This window comes from Camponotus floridanus, unplaced genomic scaffold, assembly GCF_003227725.1.
Source record: "Camponotus floridanus strain SB8 unplaced genomic scaffold, Cflo_v7.5 scaffold19, whole genome shotgun sequence".
NCBI classification, from domain to species: domain Eukaryota; kingdom Metazoa; phylum Arthropoda; class Insecta; order Hymenoptera; family Formicidae; genus Camponotus; species Camponotus floridanus.
Genome location: NW_020229314.1, coordinates 2121865 through 2149815, shown reverse-complemented (window position 1 = coordinate 2149815; position 27951 = coordinate 2121865). Strand labels below are relative to the sequence as shown.

The 27951-nt window shown below is 32.0% G+C and overlaps 8 protein-coding genes across 25 annotated transcripts in view; 4 read left to right on the top strand and 4 right to left on the bottom strand.

Moving 5' to 3' along the window:
• Window positions 1–4075, top strand: part of LOC105248174 (TLD domain-containing protein 2) — a 124019-nt gene extending 119944 nt beyond the window's left edge. For all 13 annotated transcript variants that reach the window (XM_011252889.3, XM_011252864.3, XM_020026439.2 and 10 more), the window contains 2 exons: window positions 564–733; window positions 820–4075. In XM_011252889.3, the coding sequence (XP_011251191.1) occupies window positions 564–733; window positions 820–955 (306 nt within the window). In that variant the 3' untranslated portion in view covers window positions 956–4075. The remainder of the gene's footprint in view (window positions 1–563; window positions 734–819) is intronic.
• A 4071-nt stretch (window positions 4076–8146) lies between these two features.
• On the bottom strand, window positions 8147–9703 carry LOC105248226 (syntaxin-8). The gene is made up of 5 exons (XM_011252900.3): window positions 9354–9703; window positions 8955–9149; window positions 8599–8858; window positions 8435–8527; window positions 8147–8345 (listed from the first exon to the last, which is right to left on the bottom strand). The coding sequence occupies exons 1-5, from the start codon at window positions 9386–9388 to the stop codon at window positions 8185–8187; spliced, it is 744 nt and encodes a 247-aa protein (XP_011251202.1). The 5' UTR covers window positions 9389–9703; the 3' UTR covers window positions 8147–8184.
• Window positions 9704–11118: 1415 nt separating this feature from the next.
• Window positions 11119–12011, bottom strand: LOC112637659. The gene has a single exon (XM_025407870.1). It carries the CDS (start codon window positions 11758–11760, stop codon window positions 11119–11121), a length of 642 nt encoding a protein of 213 aa, XP_025263655.1. The 5' UTR covers window positions 11761–12011.
• A 615-nt stretch (window positions 12012–12626) lies between these two features.
• LOC105248237 (glucose dehydrogenase [FAD, quinone]) lies at window positions 12627–17257 on the bottom strand. Of its 3 annotated transcripts, XM_025407863.1 has the most exons (6): window positions 17028–17257; window positions 16715–16790; window positions 14710–14950; window positions 14455–14625; window positions 13669–14324; window positions 12627–13524 (listed from the first exon to the last, which is right to left on the bottom strand). In XM_025407863.1, exons 3-6 carry the CDS (start codon window positions 14903–14905, stop codon window positions 12676–12678), a joined length of 1872 nt encoding a protein of 623 aa, XP_025263648.1. In that variant the 5' UTR covers window positions 14906–14950; window positions 16715–16790; window positions 17028–17257; the 3' UTR covers window positions 12627–12675. The 3 variants fall into 3 exon arrangements, with proteins under 3 accessions (XP_025263648.1, XP_011251213.1, XP_025263649.1); XM_011252911.3 differs by lacking the exon at window positions 17028–17257 and having other exon boundaries at window positions 16715–16972; XM_025407864.1 differs by lacking the exons at window positions 16715–16790; window positions 17028–17257 and adding an exon at window positions 15035–15107.
• Window positions 17258–18871: 1614 nt separating this feature from the next.
• LOC112637658 lies at window positions 18872–20677 on the top strand. The gene is made up of 2 exons (XM_025407869.1): window positions 18872–19056; window positions 19424–20677. Exons 1-2 carry the CDS (start codon window positions 18872–18874, stop codon window positions 20667–20669), a joined length of 1431 nt encoding a protein of 476 aa, XP_025263654.1. The 3' UTR covers window positions 20670–20677.
• Window positions 20678–23172, top strand: LOC105248249 (RUS1 family protein C16orf58). The gene is made up of 9 exons (XM_011252921.2): window positions 20678–20965; window positions 21076–21233; window positions 21396–21556; window positions 21663–21855; window positions 21913–22028; window positions 22109–22305; window positions 22377–22636; window positions 22732–22918; window positions 22996–23172. The coding sequence occupies exons 1-9, from the start codon at window positions 20902–20904 to the stop codon at window positions 23064–23066; spliced, it is 1407 nt and encodes a 468-aa protein (XP_011251223.2). The 5' UTR covers window positions 20678–20901; the 3' UTR covers window positions 23067–23172.
• Window positions 23173–23299: 127 nt separating this feature from the next.
• On the bottom strand, window positions 23300–24519 carry LOC105248258 (RWD domain-containing protein 4). 2 transcript variants are annotated; one of them, XM_011252931.3, is made up of 4 exons: window positions 24326–24519; window positions 23877–23986; window positions 23603–23798; window positions 23300–23518 (listed from the first exon to the last, which is right to left on the bottom strand). In XM_011252931.3, exons 1-4 carry the CDS (start codon window positions 24428–24430, stop codon window positions 23351–23353), a joined length of 579 nt encoding a protein of 192 aa, XP_011251233.1. In that variant the 5' UTR covers window positions 24431–24519; the 3' UTR covers window positions 23300–23350. The 2 variants fall into 2 exon arrangements, with proteins under 2 accessions (XP_011251233.1, XP_011251243.1); XM_011252941.3 differs by having other exon boundaries at window positions 23877–24019; window positions 24326–24518.
• A 174-nt stretch (window positions 24520–24693) lies between these two features.
• The window catches only part of LOC105252197, a 46933-nt gene continuing 43675 nt past the window's right edge, over window positions 24694–27951 (top strand). Inside the window, exons 1-2 of one of the 3 annotated variants that reach the window (XM_025407837.1) lie at window positions 24694–24845; window positions 25437–25602. In XM_025407837.1, coding sequence (XP_025263622.1) covers window positions 25584–25602 — 19 coding nt within the window. In that variant the 5' untranslated portion in view covers window positions 24694–24845; window positions 25437–25583. Of the gene's footprint in view, window positions 24854–25436; window positions 25603–27951 lie in introns of all 3 variants that reach the window. The other 2 variants (XM_025407838.1, XM_025407839.1) reach the window with 2 other exon arrangements.

Sequence of the window (27951 nt, the reverse complement as noted above, 5' to 3'; positions counted from 1 at the left end):
CTTGTTGATTTTTTTAATTTGATCGAGACATGCAGTTTTTATAAATTAGCCTCGATACAAAAGTAATATATACGCTTGCAACTCTGCGAGCACTTATTTGTACATTATATTTTATGTTATATGATGGCGTTAAAAACGTGTATGCGTAATATTCTCTCAATATATTATATTAAAAAATTGCAATATACACATTATTTACAAATTGTAATTATTTAATGGAAATAATTTCTCGTATTTCTATCAAAAACGTAATAAAAATTAATTATATATTGTATATAGAAAGAATCTCGACGCATTCACAAGGTTTATTGAAAGTTGAGATCAATCGCTTAATTAGAAAGCTTTGCAATCATCATAATTAACCTGAAACATGAAACGAAACATTAACATACATTCACACACAAAATTATATGCTTGCGCGTTTATTCGCTTCATGAATGTTTTATATCCGTTCAAATTGGTTTTCTACTGGTTCATTTGTTCGAGTTCTTTAAATCGAACAAACGCAATGTAGTATTTTTTCTCTTTGATTTTACATCATATGTCACTTTGTTTTGTTACAGGTATTCGGTGCATTAACCTCGTGCGCTTTACACGTGAGCGATCACTTTTATGGTACCGGCGAGTCCCTGCTCTTCAGGTTTACGCCAAGGTTCCAATGTTTCAACTGGACCGGTGATAATCTATACTTTATCAAAGGCAACAACGAAAGCTTAGCAATCGGTGCTGGAGAGTAAGTATTTTCCATCTTTCACTTCTCATTTCTTTTCTCTTCTTTTGTTGATTGAGAGTTGGTACATTTTATGGTTTTTTTTTTAGTGGCAAATTCGGACTCTGGTTGGATGGTGACCTGTACCAAGGCAGAACGCAGTCCTGCAGTACGTACGGCAACGATCCATTGGCACCCCGCGAAGACTTTGTCGTCAAGACATTGGAATGTTGGGCATTCATATAGGACACGGCCTCATTCCCCCAACCTGTCGCTCCTTCGCCCTCACCGCAGCCTAATTTAACCTGAACTCGTGAACCTCACGAAGGTTTCGCTCCCCCTCCCTTTGTCTAGGAGAGATTAGAGGAAGACTAATGATTCTAAGAGATTGTCAGATAAGTTAAATCGTATCGATGTTGCCACGATATCGATTATCTCGATCGTCATTTGGGGAATCCTCATTCAATGTTAGACAGGATGATTCTCCCAGAAGAAGAATGAATCGTCAGTGTCGACACGACGGGACAACGATGACATTGCCTGAAGATGGTGAAATTGACGAGAAGCAGCCTCGAAAGGGATGCGGACGGTAAAAAGAAAGAGGTTGTCATCTGAAATTATGCAATCGTAGCGCGTGCTATTTACACGCAGATTTATATAGGTATCACGTAGCTACTGATTATCGTTAATTGTCCCTCACTCCTCTGTCTTTTTTAAGTTTGCGTATTTATTCTATTTTTTTATATTCTATCGAATGATCTTTGCTCGTTAATTTGATTTTGTAAGTGGGCCGAGAGTCGAAGAATTATGATTACTTTATACGATAATCGTTACTTCGAACTAGTCGTGAATTTATGACACCTCTAACACTAATATAAAGATAATGATGATAATGATGATGATGGTGTTGATGATAATTAAAATGATAATGATGATAATAATGATGCAGATGATTATATAATAATAATAATAATGATGAAAGAATGAAAGTGTGAATGCTTGACAACGATATGGATGGTAAATGCGCGAGGCAAGAGATATATAGTGTTTGAAAGAAAATCTAATTTACAATTCAACACACACGATGAAAATGCTAAAACTAACAGTTTGTTGATGTGTAGATAATGTAGATAGTAAATGTAAATATAAATATATATATCTATATATATATACATATATATATACATACATATATATACACTATGATTGTATTGCTATGATTGATTTCGACGATACAATAGTAGAGAGAACTCTTTGCCGAACACTGTGTAGCTCGTCATGTATAAAGCAGATGTTTATTAACACGAAGAATGTACACAACACGCATATATACATATTACATGCATACACATGGGGATTGATACACAGATTACGGGAAGCGTTGCTCTCGCGCAACCGGATGATCTGAGAATATAAAATAGTCTTAGTCAGAGAAAGAGATACCTCGTGCTAATCTTATAATGAGAGAAGAACTAGAAGGAATCGACGGATGAGAAGTCAATGATGTGCGAGTTGAATCGAGTCGAAGCGTATTTGTGAATCTTGTCGTCAGTAATTAGTAAATGTGCTTTGGAGTCACGAGTGACTACAACGAACACACATGCCTGTGCCTGCTTCGCTCTCTTTGTCTCCCTCCGTTAAACGTATCACGCGATTACTAAAGCGAATACTTTCAAGCGTGAGTCCATCTTACTACCAGCGTACGAATTCCCTGATGTAAAAAAAAGATCGATCGTCATAGAGATAGCGTATCCCGAAACGGATGAGAAATCGTCGCATTCGTTTAAATTTAGACTGACTTTGTACGACCGTATACACACACATACACACAATCGTACACTGTCCGAGCTTATAATCTCTATCGCGGTAATATCGCGAGGAAGCGCGAGCGTTTTTCGAGATAATCGAACGTGTGAACTCGCTCGTCATTATTTAGCGCGCCTCGTCGATTTGCAAAAAAGAAAAGGAACAAAATTTTGTACACGCGCGAGATCGGACGAACTCTCCTAGAACGTTAAGTCACACAAGTTATTGTGCTGAATTGCAATCATTTGAGAAGGCCCACTTGGCGCGTGCCACATCGCGATCCACATCGCGACCTTGAATGAATCACGATACGTTTTATACCACGTAGACTTAATAATAATACCGCCATATCTCTCTCTCCCCCTCCTATAATTACTCTAGATAAAATGTACTTCGCGGTCACGCGTTGTATCATTTCTATAAACTTTGGATTTCGGATGTTCTTAATCTTAACAAGGGCGTTCCTCTGTTGATTGATTGCCGTATGACAGGGGCGCTTAACGACGACCAAGAGTGCTTATTATACTGAACAACACATGTGAGCACAATAAAATACAAAACTTTTGATCTATCTTTATCTATTTCTCTCTCTCACAAATACACACACACATACATACACACATACCTTTTCTCCTGATGTAATGTCATCAAAGAACTGAGTTCGAAAGACTGAGCAGCTGATCTAAAATATCCCAAAAGAAGAATGATCCAAGTATTCGCGCACTGATTATAAGACGAATTAAAAGAAAAGAAGCGGCAAACATGCAATGAAAACCATTGATTGGATCGTTGAACGGAATATTTGAAGAATAATTCTATCTAGGATTGAGACCGATATGATTCTGATGAATCTTATTTTCTGTATTAATGCGAAATAGACACGACATAGACGTTGAAAAAGTAAACTATATATGCCAATCAAATCGTGAGAGAGAGTCCACATAAACAGATCATTTTGCATCCGCGAGAACTAACGAAATCTTTCGATTTATCGAGATTACAATAGTCTCGATCCTCGCGAGTTCGACGAAGCACAAACAATATATTCTTACGGCTTATTAGGGGGATAATTTTGAATTTTAACCGTACTTTTTAACGTGAGACACGATAACACGTTACATACGATTAGCGTTGCTTAGAGCATAAATTAGAGTTTAGGCGTAACCTTGTGATATTAAGTAAAAAAAAAGGAAAAAAAGAATTACGCTTTCGTAAAAAGATGATATGTTGATCGCTTCGATGGTACCACACAGTTGCACGTGCAACATCGCATGCGCGCGCGCGCGCACGTGCCACACGTACACATACACACATATCCCTCGAGATAGAAGTCCTTCCTCTTCCGCTTCCTTGATTGCAAAGCGCGCGTGCGACAGCGGGAACATTGCTCGAGAAATCTACGGAGCAATTTTTTTTTCACCGGGGATTTGAAAGAGTGTGAAAGGAGTAAGTGGTAGTATTATATACGCGAAAGCGAGAAAGAAGCGAAGTATGTGCATCTGCGACGGCAGATAACGATAATGATGAGCCAAATGAGATGCTTGAGAAAAAAAAAAAAAAGAGTACTCACGTGACCCTCGCCTTAATGTAAAAAATCAAGATGTTAATGCATTGTAAAAAAAAATAAAACTAAGTATATCTAGGGGAACTAAACTTTCTGTTGATTATTTATTTTTGTTTCGCACGCGTCTTCTACGTTTCGTTTATTGTATTCGCAATCGTCGAGTTGTAACATAAATACAAATTTGTAACAATGTATGCACGAGATCTTTCAAAAGAGCGATGAAAATATTCATAAGTTTTACCTTATACTCACAGATATCGGATCTGTTAATTAATAACCGTTAGTGTTTAATCGTGTGCCATTATTGCAAATACGCGTCGATATCGTACATTGCCATGTATTAATGTGAGTGACACTTCTCGCTATCATTCTAGGGTGCGATACTTTTCTTCTTCCACGAAGCGTAATCTTGTGTAATTTAAAAATACACGCGACAAATACAGACTTATCTAACGAAACAAGCGATATTGCTTCTCTAGAAGTAAATTAAAGTGTACCCAGTGGCGGAATATTTATTCGATGTGATAATTGTCTATAAGAAAATTTCGCAAGTGTACAATTATTAAATTTATGCTTGTGATTCAATTCCATAAATTCAAAAAAAAAATAAATTAATATGCGTATTGTTAATTTAATTTTAAATGAAAAAATTTTAATATGATCTTCTTTTTATTAATATATGATTTGATAATTACACGTATGAAATTTGTTTTAAAAGAAAAGCATTGAAATTTTTGAATCATCTGGCACTCATTTTCTTATTTTGATCCGCCACTGAATGTACCAAAACGGGATTTTAAAAAGTGCTAATTGTAACGAAAGATTTTGGCATTTTTCACATTGTATATATATTTTATATCTAAGACTAGATTTCTTGAAAGAAATCATTAACAAAATGATTATACAATTTTACTGCGTATTATATTTTCTGATAGGAAAAAATTAACTGACACTATTTCGTTGAAATTGAATAGTGTGACGAACTTGAGAGAAATGTCACGGCGTGTTATGCACTTCTTTTTCATTAAAAAATGCGTTTTAATGAATTATTATTATAAATATTTTAGAGATGAAATATATACGCAATAATCATTTTATTTACTTGAAAGTAAAAAGAAGAAAAAAAATCATCATGCATTCTAAGAGAATACATTCATGCTTCTGTGTCCAAACTGCAGAATGATAAACTGTAGCCTGATATACAAGGATAGGGTGTTCCATTTTACTCACCATCTTATTTTTTATATAATCTGATGTAATAACGTGTCTGAATTAGAAATCGTTTTTTGCACACAAAGATTTAATGGAAATTTAATTATGGAAATATTCGATATTAAAAGTATTACGCATATAAATAAATATTAAATAAGATATTCTGTTCTTTTAATTACTTTTAAATGCGATTTAATTTAAAGTTATAGAAAAATTTATTCTTTTTTTGTTTTGCCATTAAAAAAAGTATTGTTCGATCTGTTCCTTTTTAATTGTATTTTTTTCTATGATATGTCCTCTACATTTAAAATAAAATGAAAATCTATATTCAAATACAACTAAATATAAAAAAATATAAGAAAAAGACGGTATGTGAGTATCGATCGGTTTTTGTGATAATGATGAAACACCCCGAATATATATTTATACTCTATAAAACTACACGAATCACATGTAGAGTTTATTTAGAGTATACATATAAGAACCATAGATGAGACTAGCGGGTTCCTTCACGCTAAAAATCGTACGCTTGGTATCGGCATAATATCTACCTACACACACACATGTAGTCGATAGTAGCAATTTAGTAAATTGAATAAAAGAGAAAAGGATATGAAAGATAGAAAAAAGAAAGGAGGGACAAATTCAAGCAAGCAGCACAACAAGGAGACACACATACCCTCGGTATACACATTGTCAATTAGATTCAGACTGACTGCAGGGAGACTTGAACACGCATAAGTAGTTCGATGTTCTTCAATGTTTTTAGCTAGATGAAGTTGTCGTCCTCGTTGAAATGAGCACGTCATTGAGAACACGAGTCGACGCATCTAACAAGGGCCAGTGGCGTAAACGTGAAGTGATTAGCAGCTATGGGACCCATTTGACACATTACAAAAAATATTCTAATATATATATACATATATATATTATCAATTACAGAGAGAGAGAGAGCGAGAGAGAACATTGAGAGAGTTTGTTTGAGATGAGACACAAGCCAATGGTTGGTCTTAACGCAGTTGTCAGCGCACAAGCCACTTTGGTCTCGCTACGGAACCACATAATTAACGCTGTGTACGCTACGTTATCGGTGTGTGCATCTATTTACAGTATAATTATACACAGCAACTTGTAAAGGAAAATCTCGTGTTTCTTGTTGAGAAATTCTGAATGTTTTCAACCGATGCTTTGGGGAAAATTCTATTGCGTTTGCTTTGCACTGTGTGTGAACAGCTATCGTAAAAATTAATTGAAGTTAACTGAGATTTAGCTGCGTGATTTATTATTTCTTCTTTTTTCCATCGCTTGCTCCTCCGTCTTCGAAAGGGGGTAGAGCAAGTCGGCTTAAACGTCAGTTAACTTTGACTAATGTTTATAGCGAAACGATCCCCTGTTACATAAATGTTTAATCGGCTGTTAATGTAGACAGATATTCGTAGAACAGTTCTTATATACGATCAGGAAACTGTTTGGTTCACGGTAACAAAAATTCGCATAATTGATGTAACGTTCGTAGCGGTTTCTGTGTTGAAATCCCAAGTTCTAGTGACAAGCTAGCTAGCGCGGCGCAATTTTGTTGTAAACCAGAAATATAGACAGAGCAGAGTTTTATTGAACTCGATGGCAATGTTCCAAAATATGCATGAGCATTTCGATGTAAGGAAATTTCCAGTACAACAATATCAGCTCAGAGATTTTCGACGCGGTGCGTTGTAACGAGATCTCACTGTATGTTATGAAAGAGAGAGCGACATATGCTCGGCGCGATTAGTAAAACTATTAAAAATCAATTTTGCGAGACAAGAGGGAAAAATTGGACGATTTTGTAAAATCCAAAACAATGTGATATATCCGCTGAAAAGGAGATATAACAATTTTATGCCAATGTATATATATATAATTCAATTAAATATCATGTCTCGTAATAACATAGGTAACTGCTGGACACTGCGTTTACAATAGTAATTCAATTTTTGTTTTGCGTTGGATTGAGAAAGAAAAGAAAGAGTTTTAGACATTTCTTTCGTCTACCAATGGCATATATCGAAACAAGCGTTGAAATACTATCTATTGCAGATGTTGATGAAACCGAGAAAACGGGTATCTGGCACGCGAAAAGCAGTTCTTTAAGGCCCGGTTGCACCAACGTTATTTTAGCTTTTAAGCGAAACTTAAATATATCTGTCTTCATTTATTTAGAAAGAAAGATAAAGATGGATATATATTTAAGTCTCGCTTAAAGCTAAAATAACGTTGGTGCAATCGGGCCTTAATATATTTAATTTAAACGCGGATTATATAAGCAGAGAAGCAATAGAGAATTTTCCTTTATATCCCTAGCGCCGAGAAAGTTCGCATAGAGAGAGAGAGAATCAGAGATTCAGGATAGATATTTATGATATAAAAAAGAAAAATGCAAAATATGTAATACCACATTTCTGACACTGTCTTTTTATTTCCTATTTCCAACATCTGACAGGTGTTTCTTCCTTGGTCTCTTATTATATCTCTACATTCTTATAAAATTCTAGGTGATTAATATTTTTTAATGTTAATTGAAAATTTTTTAATTAGGTAATATTTTACAGAATTAAAATATTATCAGCATATAATATATAAAAAGTGAACATATCAAATAATATATTTATAAAATCAAAAGGTTCTAATATTAATAAACGATAAAAATATAAATATTTCATTAACATTTTGCTTTCATATTTTATTATTTGTAACATTAAAAGCGTATGTTAAAAATTTTGTATACGATATTAAATATCCAATTGAACAATTGTGAGATTATTTTAAAATTGCTATTATTTTATTTATAAATATTCAAGCTTCTAATTCGTATATTTTAAATATAAACAAAATAATCCACTGAATATCTAATTTATTATACTAAAGCAATAACAACAATAGCGATAAAAAGTAAAATTATCACAATCCAATAACCACATGTACGATCTTTGGAATGAATATTACGGACCTGCTGGGTTTTGTTGATCAAAGACTCGTCAGTCCTGTCCATATGATCCGCCAGATCATCAATTATTTCTATATATTACAATGAACATAAGTTTAAAAAAGATTTATTTTTATATGAAAAAATATATTATCTCGATTCAAGATTTACTACTACTTACCATGTTGATGCTCCACTTCATTGCTAATAGTTTGTCCAATCTCCTTCTGACGAGTAATTACTTTACATAACTCTTCTAAGCCCTTATCTTGTTCTATAAGAAATTGAACAATGTAAGTTATGAAAAATATAGTGGCTAACTTTGGTTTTAAGAATTACTATTACCTTTCAATATTTGCTCTTGATGATTCATAATGTCACTAACAGACACCTGTACATTTAATGGTTTGTCATCATCATCATCATCATCAACAGCCCATGAAGTTGTGCCACCATCGGCAAAAGCTGATGAACCTGCTCTTAATAAACTAGCACGCGACGATACATAATCATTTGTATGCGGTTCATACAATTTTTGTAATTGAATGTTTTTACTTTGTAATTGTTCCACTTGTCTTGTTCTACGTTCAGCCTCCTCAAGTGTTCTATTGTATAATTTTAAGGAGTTTATCAATTCATACTTATTTCAAAACAGTCTAAAGTGTGAAAAAATTAATACACATATACGAATAAAAGGATACATTGTTCTCAACTTGGATGCTTCTTCCACTTTGCTTTTTAATTGCTGAACTTCCCGCGTATATTGTTTCATACGCAGTCTTATATTAGCAGACAAGCTGGCATAGAGCTTTGATGTCCTTGGTTCTTCTTCACGCAGTGTAAGCTGTTCCATAATCTCACGGAACAATTTTTCACATGCGTCATATTCAGTAAGCCTAATTTAACACATTGACAGTAAATTTAATCAAATTTTTAAATTTAGATTAATAAAATTAAAATAATTAATATGTAATAATTAATTATACAAAATATAGAGATAATATTGTCATTTAAAACTTTTGCAAAAAAAATGTAGATTAGCCAAATATATAATATATATAATAATGTATAAAGATAATTATACATAATTTATAAATTACCAAGGATCAATTCCTTCGATATTGACAAGTGCCATTTTCGTTAACGTAAATGCAGTTATATCATTACACAAAATATAAGAAATTTATTCTAAAAGACATTGTTCGCTAAAGAAAACATCATCTTCTTGATAATCGATGAATGCATCACAGCTACATTATTTTCGAATAATTATACTGTTCATTAAAAGAAATAGTAATAACTTTTACGTTATATGACACAATATAATACAGCACGAGTTTGTAAATAATAACGTAGATAGTTTTGAGTTTTAAATAACCTCAAAATTACACACTGTCAAACACTATCTTTCGCATGATAAACGCCAATAATCACGAGATATGCGTCAAAACGTAGATATGATACGTTCAATCTTATTGTTAGGCGTAGACGTATACATGTATAGATACGATGCTTTCAACCTGATTTAGGCATAGACTATATACTATTAAGATGATATCAAATTACGTGTTGAAGATATGCAATTCCATAACATATGATATAATAATTGTGATATGACAGAAAATGATCAATCAAATTTAATAAGAAGTATTTAAATCAGAATATTAATACTTTTACATTATGATTAATTGTTAAAAATTTTTAAATTACTCTATTATTTATTTACTTTTCAAATATATGTTGTATTTCGTATATTTAATTATTTTTTTAAATAACTATTGTTTTTTAATATTTTTAAATAATTATAATTTTTTAATATCAATGGAACTTTTCGCTACGAATAATGATTTTGTTTCTTGTACTCTTCTAGGTTTTCCATTTCCCGGATAATGATACGGAATGGTTACTCTGTCACCGTTCACAAAGCAGTAATTAAATTTCTTCATAATTCGCTTGATAAACGTTCCCATTAATATTTCTTTTTTATCACTACTCCGTCTTCTTCTTAGACATAATTGTACGTCTCGCGGTTTCGCCGTTTCTGCCATGTGAATTTGAATGGCGGGTGTCTGCACAGATGAGCGTACTGTGAATTGAAAGAAACTAAGAAAAATTGCGCTTCAAAAAAAGCAATAAATTCTAAATTTTTATATTTTTCTTTTATTATATTGTGATATATTTATTTATTATATTGTGTATTATTATATGATGTATACAGGTTGCCATTTTACTCGCCGCGTTACAGTGAATATCGCGCGAGAGAGGCAGACAGCATGCGCGGCGTCATGCACGATTTCGACCGTCCGCGCGCAGACGAAAAACGGCCAATTTATATCTCGACTTCCGGATGCGATAGCGATTTCATTCTTTTTGCATAAAATTCTACACCATTTCGCGGCACTACCGTTTAAATCTCGTTCCAATCGCCCGAGGAGCGGCTGATTTACAGTGAATATCCGAAATCTACTTCTTGGAGTCACACATTTAAGTGTAATATTTATATATATCGAATAAAAAAGCGAGTCGAAATGCAATCAGTCGAATAGTGAATTAAATATTTATATATACCAAACGAAAAGATGAATCGGAATGCATTCGTTCGATTAATTCGTTAAATATTTATATATATAATCTGTAGTATATATAAGCTGTTAAAAATTGATGGACACTCTGTATACACATTTTATATTGTTTGTGTGTGTGTATATTATATATATAAATTATATTATATCTTATCAATTAATTATATTAAAAATAATTCTATTAATTACAATAAAATAAAATAAAATAAATTATATTATATTAACATAAATTACATACATATAAACAATTACATAAATAATAAAAAATTAATGATTTAATAAATTAATCAAAATAAATAGATTCTACACCATTTACTGAATTCATAGTACTTTGATTTTCAGATAGCCGCACGCTCGATCTCTCGCCATTTATACGCTGCATTTTATCTCTAGCTATGAACTTGGATGCCCTGTTCCTTAATTTTTTTCCAATTGCTTCTTGCGAATCCCTGACCACGCGATTCATGCCTTTCGTCGGCGTCGTCGACGTCGTTTGCGAATTCGCTACGGAAGTTGAAGCCATGGAGTTTCCCGCACGCAATCTCGCAACATTTTTATCGGTGTTTTTTAATAGATTCTTGAAGATATTTGTTCCTCTTGCGGATGATTCGCGCTGATCAGATACTCGCGCGTTTTTCAGATTCACTGTCGAGGATTGATTACCGCTCGACAATTTGTCATTGAGATTCAATTGCGCGGCCGACTTGTGCTCGTTTCTGGAGGATGACGTAAGATTCGAAATTACAGGGAACGTGTAGAGGGATGGGAAGCGTATCGATGCGGACGTATCGCGAGATAAATCCTGGTGTCTGACATGTCTGGATGAGTTACTCGTGACTCGTGGTACTAAATGCCGAAGTTCCGCTTGTAGTTTCTCGATCTCATCGAGACGCACCAGGATATCGTCGATACTATCTTTGGCCATATCGGAGTTTCGATGATACACAATTACATCTTGAATGTTATTTTTATATTAGATGTTATATTTTTCCGCCTTGAAAATTTAATCCTTTCACAAAATGCGGTCGAACGATCTTCAGTGTGAAGATCGTTCACATTTTGACACTAAGCGAGATGCGATGTTATTTGCTGGCGAGACATGTCATCGATTAGCGATTAGTAATCTCTGTTGTTTCTATATTAATAGTTTTGAAGACATTGAAAAATAGAAATGTAAAAAAGTTCAATTTAATATTTTAATTTCGCATATTCAATTGACAGTATATTTAATGCGATGTATAATTTGAAAGTAAGTACATATTCTCGCATATTTTAAGTTACATAAAATAGACTTAAGATTCAAATACAAAAACTTGTAGCCGAGTCAATCAAATAGCCGAGCATTTACTAATATTAATTATAAGATTTATTTTTTCGTAAATAATAGAAACATATAATATATTTATATTTTCGTAAATAATAAAAACGTATAATATAATGCTTGTATTTAAAATAACATATTTACATTTATCTAGACGTCATGGAATGTAATACAATTAACGTTGCAATGCAATTAACGTTGTATTACAACGCTGTATTATATATTTATTCATTCATTAATTCATTCTCTCTCTTTTTTTAATAACATTTTATATATCTAGTACATTTTACACAACTTTCTTTTTTACAAAAATCTTACAATAATCTGAGAGTGAATATTGCAAAAAACCTAAATAAATGTCATAATTTAAATATTTATAAACAACTCTAAGCTATTCTTTGTTGTTGTTTATTAATCGTTTTATTATAAAATATCTAATTAATTTATAATTTCTTTAATATATTCGTTGATGACTTAATACAAGCGCACGCATTCGATAAGTAATCTTAAGATATTTTATCATTTATTAAACATCTTCTGTTTCAACCAATATTCTTTAATCATGTCTGCGCCTTTTTCGCCAATCATGATTACCGGTGCGTTTGTATTTCCACTCACAAGATTCGGCATGATCGAGGCATCGATTACGCGAAGCCCAGCCACACCGTAGACCCTGAGCTGTGGATCAACAACGGCTTCAGGGTCTGTATAAGGTCCCATTTTGCAAGTGCCAACGGGGTGATAAATAGTTACGCTATAGTATCTGATCATGCATTCCCAATACTGATCGGTGAACATGGGGATGTGTTCACATCCTGGAAACTGCCGCGGGTTTAATTCGCTTCCGAATCGTTTGAAGGCATTGGTTCTGCTCAGAGCCACGCTGATCTTTACTCCTTCGATCAATGTGGCCATGTCTTCCGGCTCTTTAAAATAGTTCGGATAGATGAGGGGGTGATCAAACGGATTCGTGCTGCGTAGTTTGATCATCCCACGACTTTTTGGACGCAGCAACATAGGAATCACGCTCCAAGTATCCTTGTCATTGATCGGCCCAAAAACTGCATCGTAAAATTTCTTCGTTAAGCCATGTACCTTTCTAATTTGCACACCGCTATCCGAGTTAGTCGAGCCAGAGACGAAATGCAGCTCAATATCGGGAAAATCTAGCGAGGCATTCATGTATTTGGTGTTTACGAAAGCAACACCTTCCACACCGCCTAATATCGTCAAGGGCCCGTCACCCAGAATAGCATATTGCATTGCTGTTTGTATATTTTGTAATCGATTCTGCACTATAGATATTTTCTGGTTGATCAAGAATGCGAGTCCGCCTACTCCAACATGATCTTGGAGATTATAGCCGACCTAGAAGAGCAAGAAATTTGCAATAAATAGAATAGAAATTGTTGGAAAAATTTGGAGGAGGATTTTTAATATAGTGTAAAGTTGTAATGAATATTTTTAAAATAGAAAATAATCTCAAAAGAATATTAAAATTCTTGCACTAACTCTGCTATCTTGAAGCACGGGAATTCCAAGCTCCTGCAAATGTTCCTTTGGCCCGATTCCGGATAACATCAAAATTTGCGGTGAATTTATCGCGCCAGCAGATAAAATTACCTCTTTGCTCGCACGTATACGAAACATCTTACCGTTTCTCATGAATTCTACTCCATAAGTACGCTTTGATTCGGGGTGCACCAGCACTTTAGTCACTTGTGCATGCATTGCCACGTGCAAATTCTTTCTCATTCTGACCGGCCTGAGAAAAGCTTTCGCACTTGAACATCGACTGCCACGTCTGATGGTACCCTGGGCGATCATGAAGCCGGTCTGGTACTTGCCGTTAATATCACGGTTTTCATAGCCCATTTCTTGGCCGGCCTGAACGAAGGCTGTCGCCAGAGGTGTGTGCCACGGAGCCTCTTGCACTGTCAAGTATCCATCGCTGGCGTGATACGGAGTGCGAATCAAATAAGGATTTTTGTTGTCCTCGCTCTTTTTAAAGTAGTACAAGACGCCAGGTGAACCCCAGCCGGTACAACCTTGCTGCTCCCATATATCGTAATCACGCATATTGCCACGAATATAGAGCATATAGTTCAGCACTGATGAGCCACCCATCACCTTGCCACGTGGCCAATTGCAACGATTATTCTCCATCGCTAAAAGTATTTATAATATATAAATGAAAAAGAAGAAGAGAAAGAAATGAATTTTAATAAAAAAAGAAGAGAGAAAAAATTACTGAAAAAAGAAGAGAGAAAAAATTAATGAAAAAATTACGAAAATTACCTAAGCAGGCATCACCCTGTGGTTCCGTCTTGTACTGCCAATCCAATTGACTAAGCTGAAGATAAGCGGCAAGTAAAGGCACATCTGAGATCTCCGTTTCGTCACCACCCGCTTCCAGTAATAATACATTCCAATCTTCGATCTCGGATAGACGATTCGCAACTACAGCTCCTGATGTCATGGAAAAGAAGATATTTACGTGTGATTATATGTTATGAATTATGTGTTAATGATGAAAATTTCTGATAAATGTACCTGCGCTACCACCACCTACTACTATAAAATGATACGTAGGCAATAGCACTTCCGATGGCATATCGATTAGCGGCGCTTCATCGTTTAAGGCTTCATATTGGAAGTATACAAGTACTGCAGCAAGAATTGGAAAGAACCATGACAGCCCATTGGTGGCTGAAGCCAAACTTCCTGCTAAAATGCTTTCGACACCCATTCTATTTTACTGTAACGTTTCTTACTAGTGCACTGGACTAGTGAGCTGGAATTTAAAATTATAAACACACATAAGTAAATATTTGCATCATTAAAATCCGGATAAATTTGTTCCAGATAATTTTAGCACCTCTTCACATGTACTCTCATCAATACTATCGTTATGTCTTTTCCGTATTATAACAGGCAGATCATAATGTAGACCGACTCGCTGTACTGTTGAAATAAAACTGATAGGTACGCAACCACACACATTAGAAATTGACGAAGAGCCAATCCACCTGGCTCAGATTGAACGATCTCGACGCGAAGTGAATATCAATTACTCGTGAAACTTTCAACTGTTAAATAATTTTAAACTAACTTTGACGTACACAAAAGAATGTTTAAAAATTGTATTTATACACAAAATTTATTTACATTTCAAAGAGAGATACTCTTTTTTATTTACATTTCAAAGAGAGATGCATATTAGAACGTGCAAACCCTCGTGTTTTTTAGCTATTATAGTTAAAATTTAGTTTTAAAAAAATCACTGCTTTATCATTTAAAATTATATATGGAATTTTGCCTCTAATAAAAAATATGTTCAGTAATTTTATAATATATTTGAATTCGATTATTGATATACATTTTATCTCTAACAATTGACATGGATTAAGTAATTATTCTTATTTATTTAAATCCTTCTTATTTAAATGGCATTTAAAACAAGTGAAATGAAATTTATTTAAATCAGAAAGATGTCATTATTTATAGATATTTAAATAATAGATAATTAAAAATGAAAAAATTTACATTAAGAGACAAAAATGCGAAATGTTGCTTGTAAAAGATTAAAGGTGGCCCAGGTGGCAGAATGACATCTTAATATGGTTTTCAAGACGTCATAGTACGTCATTAAGACATCTTTAGACGTAATCTCGCTACTTGGGAGGTTTCTAATACAACTAAACGATTTGAAAAGAAAAACTGCAGTTTACTTGCTTCCTAAAAAATGATTATTTTACGATATAATTGCTATATAGTAATAATATAATTAATTTCGTTTATAAAATGGAAAATATATGACAGTGGAAATGCTATAAATTATCCCAATTATATAAATCTATATTTTGGAATTACAATCATTATTATAACTGATTATATGTATATAAAATTATCATTTATTTTTAATTTTATAAATAGAATTAATTATATAAATAGTAACTAGTAAAATATTCGTTTTTCAGGAAGCAAGTAAACCAGTTCTTCTTCTAAAATCATTTAGTTTGTATTAGAAACCTGTTTGATCCTCTACAAGTAACATTTCACATTTTTATCTTTTAATGTGAAATTTTTTCATGTTTAATTATACATATATTTGTGTGTGTGTGTGTTATTTACACGAGTATGTTACGTGTATGATTATAAATATATGAAATAAATTATAATTGACATATATATATTTCCAAAATTGTATAAATAAAACTTACATTTTAGCTTTTTTTTCAATAATCAATTTTTTTGGAAGGGAAAAATAGTTTTAACATAAGTTTAAAGTATGAAAATACTTATTAAATATGAAATTCATGACAAAATAAAAACGATAATTGTTAATTTTATTATTGGAAATAATAACTTACATTTTAATTAATTAAATTGTAGAAATTAAAACATGGCGAAGACATTATAAAAAATGATGTCATTATATGCATTTAAAAGAATCATGTCTGAAATGCAATGTAAAATGCTTACGCTAAACAGATCACACATACACACACAACAAGTATACATACATCGTATTTACCATAATTAGATTTTTGCTTACCTCTTTTTCCTGTCCTCATTCAAACTGTGTCAAGATTAATCTGCTCTCTTTATATTTTAAGGCACTGGAAACGGATCTAACAATACCAACGTAGACATTATTACACCATCAACAATATAGTCAATAAAAAATTTTGACAAGCAAAAATGTGATTATTCGAAAAGAAAAATGATTCTTCCAATGCATAATTGCATCAATTTAAATCATGAGATGTCTTCACGAGATGATATCGATCGATCGACGAAAATTTATAAATGATCGATAAAGACAAAATATCTGAATCACATAACTCGAAGAATAGAGTAACACTGACCATGACTTTGCTTCAGCCTTGACTTGCCTGTACTTCATTGCAATGGTATATCAGCCGGTATATACACAGAAAGGTTTCCAGTCTCTTCCATAGATGTGACGTATAACGGTCATCGACTCGCCTCTCTCTTTCTCTTTCGATTTTTCTCTTTGTCCGGTGTATATCGGTGAACCGATCTTCCTTCTGATTGCCTGCTTGGTCCCGTTTCCCCATTGCTGTTCCCTACCCACCTTCCTAGAAAACGGTTTCAATTGGATAATAACACGTGGGAGATATCGGAATGCAAAAGATTAATAGAAATAAAATAATTCGAATAAATTGATAGTTACTACTCTTGCCAGCAGGTTTCTTTTTTCGAAAAAAATTGTTTCTTAATTTTCTTGAAATTTTTCTTTTTCCCAAAGGAAAGAACTTGTGCATATGCATGCTTATATATGTGTATATGTATATACAGGATGTTTCCGAGTTAAATAATCAAATTTGAAATACAAATTTAAGACTTGGAAACAAAAAAAATTTCCTCTGGAATACATAATTTTGTTTTTTAGTTTAATATACGTGAAATTTCTTTAAACTCTGCGATAATCTCAATGCAATCATGTTGTAAGTTTTATTTATAATTTTATTAAGATGAGCTCAATTTTGGAAATTTTTATTACATGAATCGTTTTCTTATGAATTCATTAATTAATATGTTAAATATTTTGTTTTTATTGCAAAATTTTAGTGTCACTAAAATCAAAAATTGGACTAATTTCGATCAATTGAGATTTCACTGAAGAATAATGTTTATTAAAGATCCTCTATTAGAGGGTCTTTAATGTTTATGTATGTCAGAAACGATGTTTATAATATGATTAACGAGAAAGTTACAACACTTTAAGATTGCCAATCGTACGTGACGTTCCTCACGTTTCCTTAGTGGACTCGAAGAACTCCGTAACGTACTGCGGACTTACGGTAAAGAGTTACTCATCCGTTGGTAGGACTGACCTACTTATTTTTACAAGCATTTAACAATCATATATAAATTAATCGATAATATTATGACAACGTGCATCTTAAAAAAAAATCTTATATGAGAAAAAGAACAATCGGAAAACATATTCATGATGATTCGTTGCTGAAGTGTCATTCGAGATTATGATCCTGAATCCAGTGTACGAAAGTATAAAAATGATGCAGGACAATCACCTGGATGATGCAAAGCAAAATTATAAAACGAGTTATTACGCAATGTCAGTAAAAAGTTTTTTAAAAAACATATTCATATATATTTTTTATTCTCAACATTTATTTTCAATTATAAACATATGGGAATGATATATAATGTACATACATAGCCTCTTTTTAATATTCTGAGATCATAGTAATTCAACACAAAAAATAATTTATGTGCGATTTTTAATAAAATGTGAAGTCCGTATAGTCCTTGATAAAATAACAGTTTATACTTAACAGATATAAAATATGTGACGATTTCGCAATTTGTCCCTCTACAATTGACAATAAACTAAAATATTACAAAATATGCATTAAATTTTGACAAGAATTTTCTTTTTATTCATTGTATTTTGATCATAATTTATAAGAAATTAATCTAACCATTAATAGAGGTTTCCATAGCCTCTCCTATCAATCTTTCAAATTAGTAACATTTTTTGACATATGTAAGTATACTTAATTAGATATATTATTTAGATATATTATTAAAAATATTAAAAGTTTATATTATTATCTACGTATAGATATAAGCATGGACTAAAATATTAAATATTATATTATTATTACTCATTTTCTTCCTTTAGATATATTACATAATAAATAGCCATAAAAAATAACTGATGGATGCATGTTGTAATACAACTTCCGATCTGTTTCATTTATTTGAGAACTCAGAGATTAATATTGATATTATCGCCATCGCTGTAGCTGAATTGAACAACAAAATTGTACAATTACGAAAGGAAATTATTGCCTTTAAAAACGAAAATGAAATTTATTTAACCGTAGCAAGTAATTCACCAAGGTAATAAATGAGAAATTAAAAAATATTCTTGCCAACAAAATTTTTTGTAAATATACAAATAAACAAATATTAATATAATTAATATAAAATATAAGTAATTATAAAAATAATATATAATTAGACTTAATGTTTAAATGTTATATAAATTTGAGATAATTTTTATAAAATCAACTTCAAACTCTCTCTCGTTGAAAAATTAATCTCGAAAATATCATTCGTTAATTTTATTCTTCAAATATGATTAAACTTTTTATCTTGTCGAATTTTTCCATTTAAAATCATCCAGGCAAACTACAATTCACATGTGTTTTCATGCATGCATGTTTTATCATCTATTAATGCATGAAAAACGATTTTGATTTCTTAGTCTGATACCATCGGAATTTAACGATTTGACGAAAAACGTGGGAAAACGAACGGATGCACGGTACGAGCTGCAAAGAAATTTTAAAGGAGACGATTCGCCAGGCGGCACTGATTTATCCGCTCGTTTATCATTCACGAAACGTGCGCTGGAAGTAAAAGCGACGAACGAGGCGGTCGTATTTAAAGAGGATTATCCGCGTGACGATAAATCAATCGAAGATGATGAACGGCCAAATAGATCGCGCGTGTCTGAAGCGACGGGAATGTATCGAAAGTCCATTTCGGACGCAGAAAAATTTGGAAAAGAAATCAATGGGAGATCGAGAAATATAAGAGATATCGGAGATATAAGAATTTCATGCGTTGCCGATGAAAAATTAAAGAGAGCCAACGAGCATCAAAATGACATCGTCAATAATATGTATTGCGACTATGATACTCCGAATGTTACTGTATCAAAAATTAAAAGGAAAAGGATCTCCAGAGGCGTACAATACTCCTCGATCGGATGTCAAAATCACACCAAGAAATTTCTTCTGAACTGTTTCGAATCGAAATCGAATGCGAAGAAATATAATTTGACGCAAAAACTGGAGAGGAAAGAAGCTCCATCGAATAAAAAGAAATTTTATATCGGATCACGAAACCAAGCGAACGAATCGTTAGATGCGACAGCAATTCGCAAGGAATCTCGTAATGTAAAATTAAATGATACAGATACGAAAAAGAAAAGGTTTGAAAATGGTATGAAGAAAATAGGAAAAATTATTTGTGGACGTGGAATGAATCATAAAATATTGTTCGTACGATCACAAAACGCAGATGACAAGAATAATAAGAATCGAAAAAACTATAACAATCCGAAAATAAATCCTCTTGAAAAATTGTGGCCGAGTAAAGCTTTAATACGTAATAACGATAATCCAAAAGCACAGCAATACAGATCGTCACGTAATTTCAATATCACCGATGATGATTCTGAAAATAATAAAAAAGAAACTGATGAATGCAATTACGAAAATAATTTAATGAATGATGTTCGTAAACGCGAGCATGAACGAAATGTAAATATTTTTGATCGTAAAATAAATTTGAAACGGAAAAAAATAATTATAAATTTTGAAAGAGAAAGCATCGCGAATAAAATGAAAGAAAAATTAGATTCGTGCATCGTTGAATTAAATGGAATTATCGGTGATGCCTGTGTAATATTTGGTAGCGGGGAAAAAGCGCAGCTGAACAGCTGATGAACAGCTGATCGCAGATGTGGAGCATGAGCCGCAAAGAATTTTCAAGAGAAAGGCAATTTACATTAATTTATCCGCTTATTCGTTATCTTCACGAAGTGAAAATGAAATATTAGTGATAAACAAGGATTATTTAAAAATAACAAGCAGAAAGAGAGAGAGAGAGAAAGAGCAAAATTTCAGCAAAACCAAGCAAACAAATTTTTAGCGTGATAATCCCTCCTTGATAAACATGCATGTCTTATTTCGAGAAAGCTACGGAAATGAAAAAGAGACGATTTACGTAAAATCAGAAGGTAAAATTTTTTCATAGTATCTTCTCTCTTTCTAAAACATCAAGAAAATTACTTTTATATATATCTAATAACCTAATCGTATATTAATCCGCATGATACCTGTTGGTTAGATGGTTCTGGAGTGAATGAGATGAGATTTAACTCGACTGAAAAGCAATCCATTTGTTCCCGAATCGTGTCCATTGTTAAAGAGATATTTCTGCCACAAGGATACCCAGACAGTGTGCATTCTGATTACACGGCATATCAGATATGGGATACAATACAGGTTAGTTCAAATTCAGTCAAGTAAACTTTTGATATATGTTTCACTGCATCAATAATAAAGTGATAAAATTCTATCACAAAGAAATTTATAAAGACTCTCTTTTATATTATCCAGTGAGAAATGTTATCAATGATTTATGAAGACTAAATTTATATTTTACAGGCTTCTGCGAGTACTATAATGAACACACTTGCAACTCATTCTATAATGATAGGAATAGGAGTTGGAGAGTCAAATGCTACACCTTTGGCAGCAGCAATAACGTGGATTTTGAAAAATGGTGCAGGGATGGTCGGTAGTATAATGTTTGCATGGTGGAATGGGTAATGAATAGATTCATGGATACTCTTCAGTACATATTTTTGTTATACATTTGTAGTTGTAAAATTTGATCAATGTTTAATTAAAATGTTTCTTTCTCTATTATAGAACCAAACTGGATGGACAATGCAAAAAATGGAGGCTATTTGCTGATATTCTGAATGACATGGCAGCAGGAATGGAATTACTTGTGTCATATTTTTCATCATATTCCGTTGTAATCCTGTGTATTTCCACCATTATGAAGTCTATGGTCGGTGTTGCTGGTGGAGCTACGAGAGTAGCATTGACTCAACATCAGGTGAATAACTTATTAATTCGAGCATTATAATTTTTATTAATATTATTTTTCTGTCAGGCAATAAGAAATAATCTGGCTGATGTTGCTGCAAAAGACGGAAGTCAAGAGATGTGTGTAAATCTAATAGCATCATTCATTGGAATCTTTATATTATCTTTGTTCCATGATAGACAGTATGTAACTGTATATATTTATGTATTTTACTATTATATTATTATGCTATTATAATAATGATGAAGTCATATACATATAGATATTTAATAGAATTATATCTCTTCCTGGTGGCAGTCCATCTCTATGCGAATTATTCGGCGGTTAAAGTGCTGTGTTTAGATATACTTAATGAAGATCGCCTGGCCTTAATCATTAAATATTATATGATAAACGAACGAATTCCTGAACCAAAGAGACTAAATAAAGAAGAATCAGTATCTCTACTTGACAATCCTAGTAAGATATTACAACTATGTCTTTTCATCATATAAAAAAATTGTATCAAAAATTGTGAATATTATTTTCAGCCAAAAGTATATGTGGATTTAATATCAAAATTGGTGTTTCATTTGCAAGTGTCTTAAGGAAAAATGTAATTTCATCCATGGAAATGGAATTTTTGTTAAAGTTTTTTGAGGACAGAAAATATTTGATAGCAATAGATGTCAAAAACCGGAATATATTTGTAATTCTTAAAAAAGATATACAAGCTACTGAAATACTGGAAGCATATTTTTATGCTTCCATGTGTGGATTTTACATTTGTATTGCAAAAAAAATCCCGATCGTAAGTAGCAAAAGTGTTCATATATATTAATTTTTTTACTTGTTATAAATATAGTATAATGTAATTTATTATATAAATATTTTAATGTTACAAAGGATTTATTATTGAAATCTGAAACATCTGAACCATCATACCCATTGCTAAATACATATATTCTTTATAAAAAATTTATGGATTCAAATAGCAATACGCAATTGTCGATACCTATCCAAAGTATCTGTGCTACAGATTTAATTGTCTCTAATGAATATAAAACATTCCTTGAGAATCTGAATGTAAATGGTATATATACATAATTGCATTTTTTATTTTATCTTTTATTTGCTATTATAAGCATATATAATTGTTAATAATTTTAGGATGGAAAACAGATACAAATTTGTTAGCAGTTGGCGCTTGGAAATTTTCCATGGGAATTGAAGGAAAATAGAAATGCATTTATTAAAGATAATATATAAAAATGATTAACTCTTTGAAAACGGTATGTTGTTTATATTAAAATAATATTTCTTTTTCATAATATTATAATAAGAAACTAATGATATGATAATAAGAAAAAAAGACTTTAGGAGATATAAATGTAAGGAAATTGATTATAAGAAAAAAAAAAGACTTTAGGAGATATAAATGTAAGGAAATTGATTTTATATCCAACAATTTATGAAAATATAACATGCCTTTTATTACTGTACAAAATGATGTAGATGACTCAAACTAAGACTCCTGTTCTGATCTTGGTCCAGTCTGTGATAGATGTTTTACTATATCCACCCAGTTCCATCCACGTGGTCTTTCACCTTTGCCATCTGCTTTATTCCATTGTCTACGTTTTTGTGCTTTACTTAAATGTTCCTTTTTGGGCTTTTTTATTGTTTCCTCGACCTTAGATCACATCATTTTACTCTATCTTACTTTACTCTTTCTAACAATATATTAGCATGTTGCATAATATATATATTTATATACCTGTTGATTCTCATCTGTAATCTTCAATCTACTAGTTTGCGAATTTATATCGACGATTGAGTCTGGTTGTATAGACACTAAATCTGCGTAATGTTCTTGGACAGACTGAAATAACGTATAGGTCATAGCACTACCTAACCATTGTTCAGCCTCTGCCTCTATAAGACTCACTACCTTGTCCTTTACCTCTTCCACACTGTATATTCCAATTATTCATCTTTAATCAAAGTAATTGAATGTAAAAATAATCGAGCGGCTGCTTGTTTGCACTTACATATGTTTATTGTAAAATGTGTCCATATTGATAGTTGGTTTCTCTGTAGGATATGTCGCACCCCATGATATTTCCAGTAGAAATGATTTCATATCATTATCCTCACCATACTGCGTAACAATTATTGTCATTATCTAAACAATCTATATATAATAATATTTATTTTGACGCGATTGAAGTTGAACGTGTTAAATAAAATACATTTATATTTAAAAATACATTTGTTTAAAATTGTTTCTTACTCTGTAATTAAAATTAAAGCTAGCAAATATTGAAACTGAATGAAGAGAGGGGAATGAACAGCTATAATCGAGTAGAAATAAGAGTTGCAAAGGATGGAATCTCCCTTACATCCATCTCTTTGTATGCTAAATTATTTCTCAGGATACAAAAATATTTAATCATGACAAAGTTATCATAAGCAGGAAGCGTGAAAGCGATTCTCGTACCTTGTATTGAAATGTCGTGGGTGTCAACTGCTTAAAAGCAGAATCGCCGTCATATATCGAGAGCAATACTTCTCTCTCCTCCTCCTGGAGTTCGGCATCGCTCATCGCCCTTTCCTTGCGAAGTAGATGTTGGGTAACCGTGGAACTGCCCTGGACTTGTGCAATCACACGCGCGAATTTGAGGTTAAAAAGTTGTCTAATTTTGTTTTACGCAACCGCGGCTAGATGGCGCGCGATCCGCTATTTTAGCCACGCAGTTCCACGTTCTCTCCTCCAGATGGCAGCGCTCGCGCGATAATTTTGCGCGCAAATTTTCTTAGATTCCCGCCAGAATATTCTCCGCTGATGTTACATCAAACATTACGCGTATCTAGTGTCAATTTTGCCACGTATCTGATAACAAAGCTTACCAATTTATCGCAAAATTTGCATTCGCGCAATTATGCAATAATGGATATCGTTGAAGTTTCGTGCAAATTGATCCTACATTTCAAGCGGTTTCATGATTTAACAGCGCAAAGTAAGTAGGTACATTGATCGTTTTTGTTTAATTAATTAGCACATTTCCATGATAAAACAAATAGGTTAAAAAGAAAAACATTAAAGGGAAAACATACGATATTTTATATGTTATTAGTAAATATTTGTTTGCGCTTCAAGTATTTATAAAGTTGTATAAATTATAATGACGATACATGAAATAATAATATAAATATGAATCATGTGTAAATAAACCATGCGCCTGATAACAACATTTTTAAATGTATATAACGTTTTAATATTATATAAATATAATAAATTGATGATAAAATAATATCAGCACTTTGCATGACATTTAATAGCGCAAAAGTACGTTGTTGATCGTTTTTGTTTAACTAATATATTTTCTACGATAAATAAATAGATGTAAAAGATTAAAATTACGGAAAATACGATATTTTATACACATCATTAGTAAATATTTGCGCTTCAAATATTACAGTATTTATAAACTTGTATAAATTATAATGGCGATGTATGAAATAGTAAACATGTATAAACTGATAACAAAATAACAATTTATCCAGCACTCTCTTTGCGAATGAGACATTGTAATTTTTTTCTGTTATAGTTAATGTCAGCTGATAAAAGTGACGGATGCAATCTTGGGTAAAAAAAAAATACTCGAAAAAATGGCGAAATAAAAGAGCAAGTCCTCATTGTTGGTCGCAGAAACGCAGACTTTTTCCAATTGAACGAATCGAGGAATGGTGCAACGATGGCGAGACACGTGCAAGGTAAATTATTTTCCGCAGAATTTAATCGCGCGAGTTATATACGTACAAGCGAGAAGAGAATTGCGTCGAAGTCGCATTTAGAGTTATATGTACCATTTAAACTGGGAGATGTACGATAGCTTTTCGCGTTTCCGATGTCCAGTCGTGGCGCATCGGGCAAAAATGGCCAAGTAGTAACCACCCCTGCTTCCCCTTTCCGCTTGGCCATATGCCATCTCGGTAAATACTGCCGTATCATAACGCGAGCCGGAGAAATGAAGCGAAAAGCGGATAGTGGACCGACGAGGGAGGCGGCGGCAAACGAAAAGTACACGATGTCGCGGATTAATGCGAATTTCCGTTCAAATCTACCTCGTAGTTTCCGTCCACGTATTGTAGAGACGACGATGTTCCGGCCGTTTAATCATGTCTCGTTCCAGCATCCTAATCTCTTTTTCATAATCTTTTTATTTATCTAACTTATCTTTAAAAAGCGAACAAATTTATCTACGCGCTGTTTATACAGCTCTAATATATTTTTCGGTTACATATTTTTTTATAAATTATATTGTGAATATCGTAAATAATAATAAATCATTTTTGTGGCAATATCTGCATGTTATATAAATTGACAATTTTCTACCGCTGTTAAAATTTTAAGAGACTTTATTGTATTGAAAAGAGATTTTATATATTATAATTTATCCTTCTCATTTTAAATGATGTCTTCTTGCAATTTATGCTGCAAGAAAAGCTCTCTTTACATTTTAATTTCTATTTTTTCATTATATACTGATATATATTTTCAAATAATTTGTAGTTTCCATTACATATTCAATAATCGTGAAATTAATTGGAAAATAGTTTATTTGCATTTCTCTTTGACAATAAATTTGAAACTTGAAATAATTGTAAATTGTAGTAAAGCAATGAAACATTAATGAAATGAAATAAAATGTAAATGAAATATAAAAAACCAATAATTATGGAATGCGAGGAACTTATAAAAGTTATATTTTGTGATTTTAGAATAGTTCGATCAATTAGAATGATTAAAGTAGAAAGCTAATAATAAAATGTAGAAGCTAGTAATAAAATGTAGAAGTTAATGATATAAAATATAGAAGTTAATAATATAAAATATAGAAAAAATTCTTGTAGTTCCAGTTTAAATAAGTAAGATTACATTAAATTCCTCAAGTAATAATGTTATCTTTATATATATCATTTATAGAAATTTAGTTTTACATATTTATCATATAATTTTCTATATTTAATAAATACACATTTACCTTCCTTTAAAACAAAGATTTCATTAAAAATATCAAAATTATGATGCTCTGCGTAAACATTATTTAATAAATTTGGTAAATACGATACAGTTATATATCATATTTATTAACCAATATTTATTTAGTATTATATAATTTTAACATTTTTAATGAAATCTTTATTTTGGAGAAAAGTAAATGTATACTTAAATATAAAAGATTATATAATATAAATATAACTAAACTAGATTTCCATAAACATATCTAGAACATATCTAGAAGCAATATTTTTACTTGAAAAATTTGTGTTTATCGTAATTATATTTATTTAAACTACTAGTACGTGAATTTTGTACTTTATATTTCAGTATTATATTATTAAAGATCCGTTAATAAATGCGGATAAATTGCATTCGCCCAATTATTTTACAATTCTCAATGCATTTTATCGTTGATTGTTTTAATTTTGATTTAATTTAATTATTCGCAACTATATACGAAGCATAAAATTACAATGTTACATAAGTATATTGCCATTATTATAATATCGCAATATTATAATTCGCATAATATATCGTCAAAGAATTTTAATGCACGCAGCAAGCTCATAAGCCACTTGTCACATTCTATTTTCCACAAAGCAAATTTGGCCCCAATAAAATGTGCGAGTAATTATGTGGTAATTAATAATTATGTCGGCCGGCTGTCAATATTTATGAACGTACGCGCATAAGTTTATTATATCGCAGCTGGTGCATTTTCTCTTGCTGCAGCATTTTGACGGGCGGAACAATGTCGATGTCATGTGGTATCAAAACGTCTATTAAATCCGCTACACTAGAAATCCATTATGGAAAACTGGGATAGTAAACGATTAGAACCAAATTTAATGTGTCATGTATTCTCTCTGTGTTTCATTATTTTTATTATTTCTTTTCCTTCCTTCTATTATTCTACTGTTAATACAACACGATATTAACTGTATTTTCATTTTTAATACATATTTATCGCAATATCTTTTTAATTTTGACAATTAACGTATCAAAGATTTTTCAAAATTGCGTGGAATATTTGCACGAATGTTCCATCTTTTCATCCT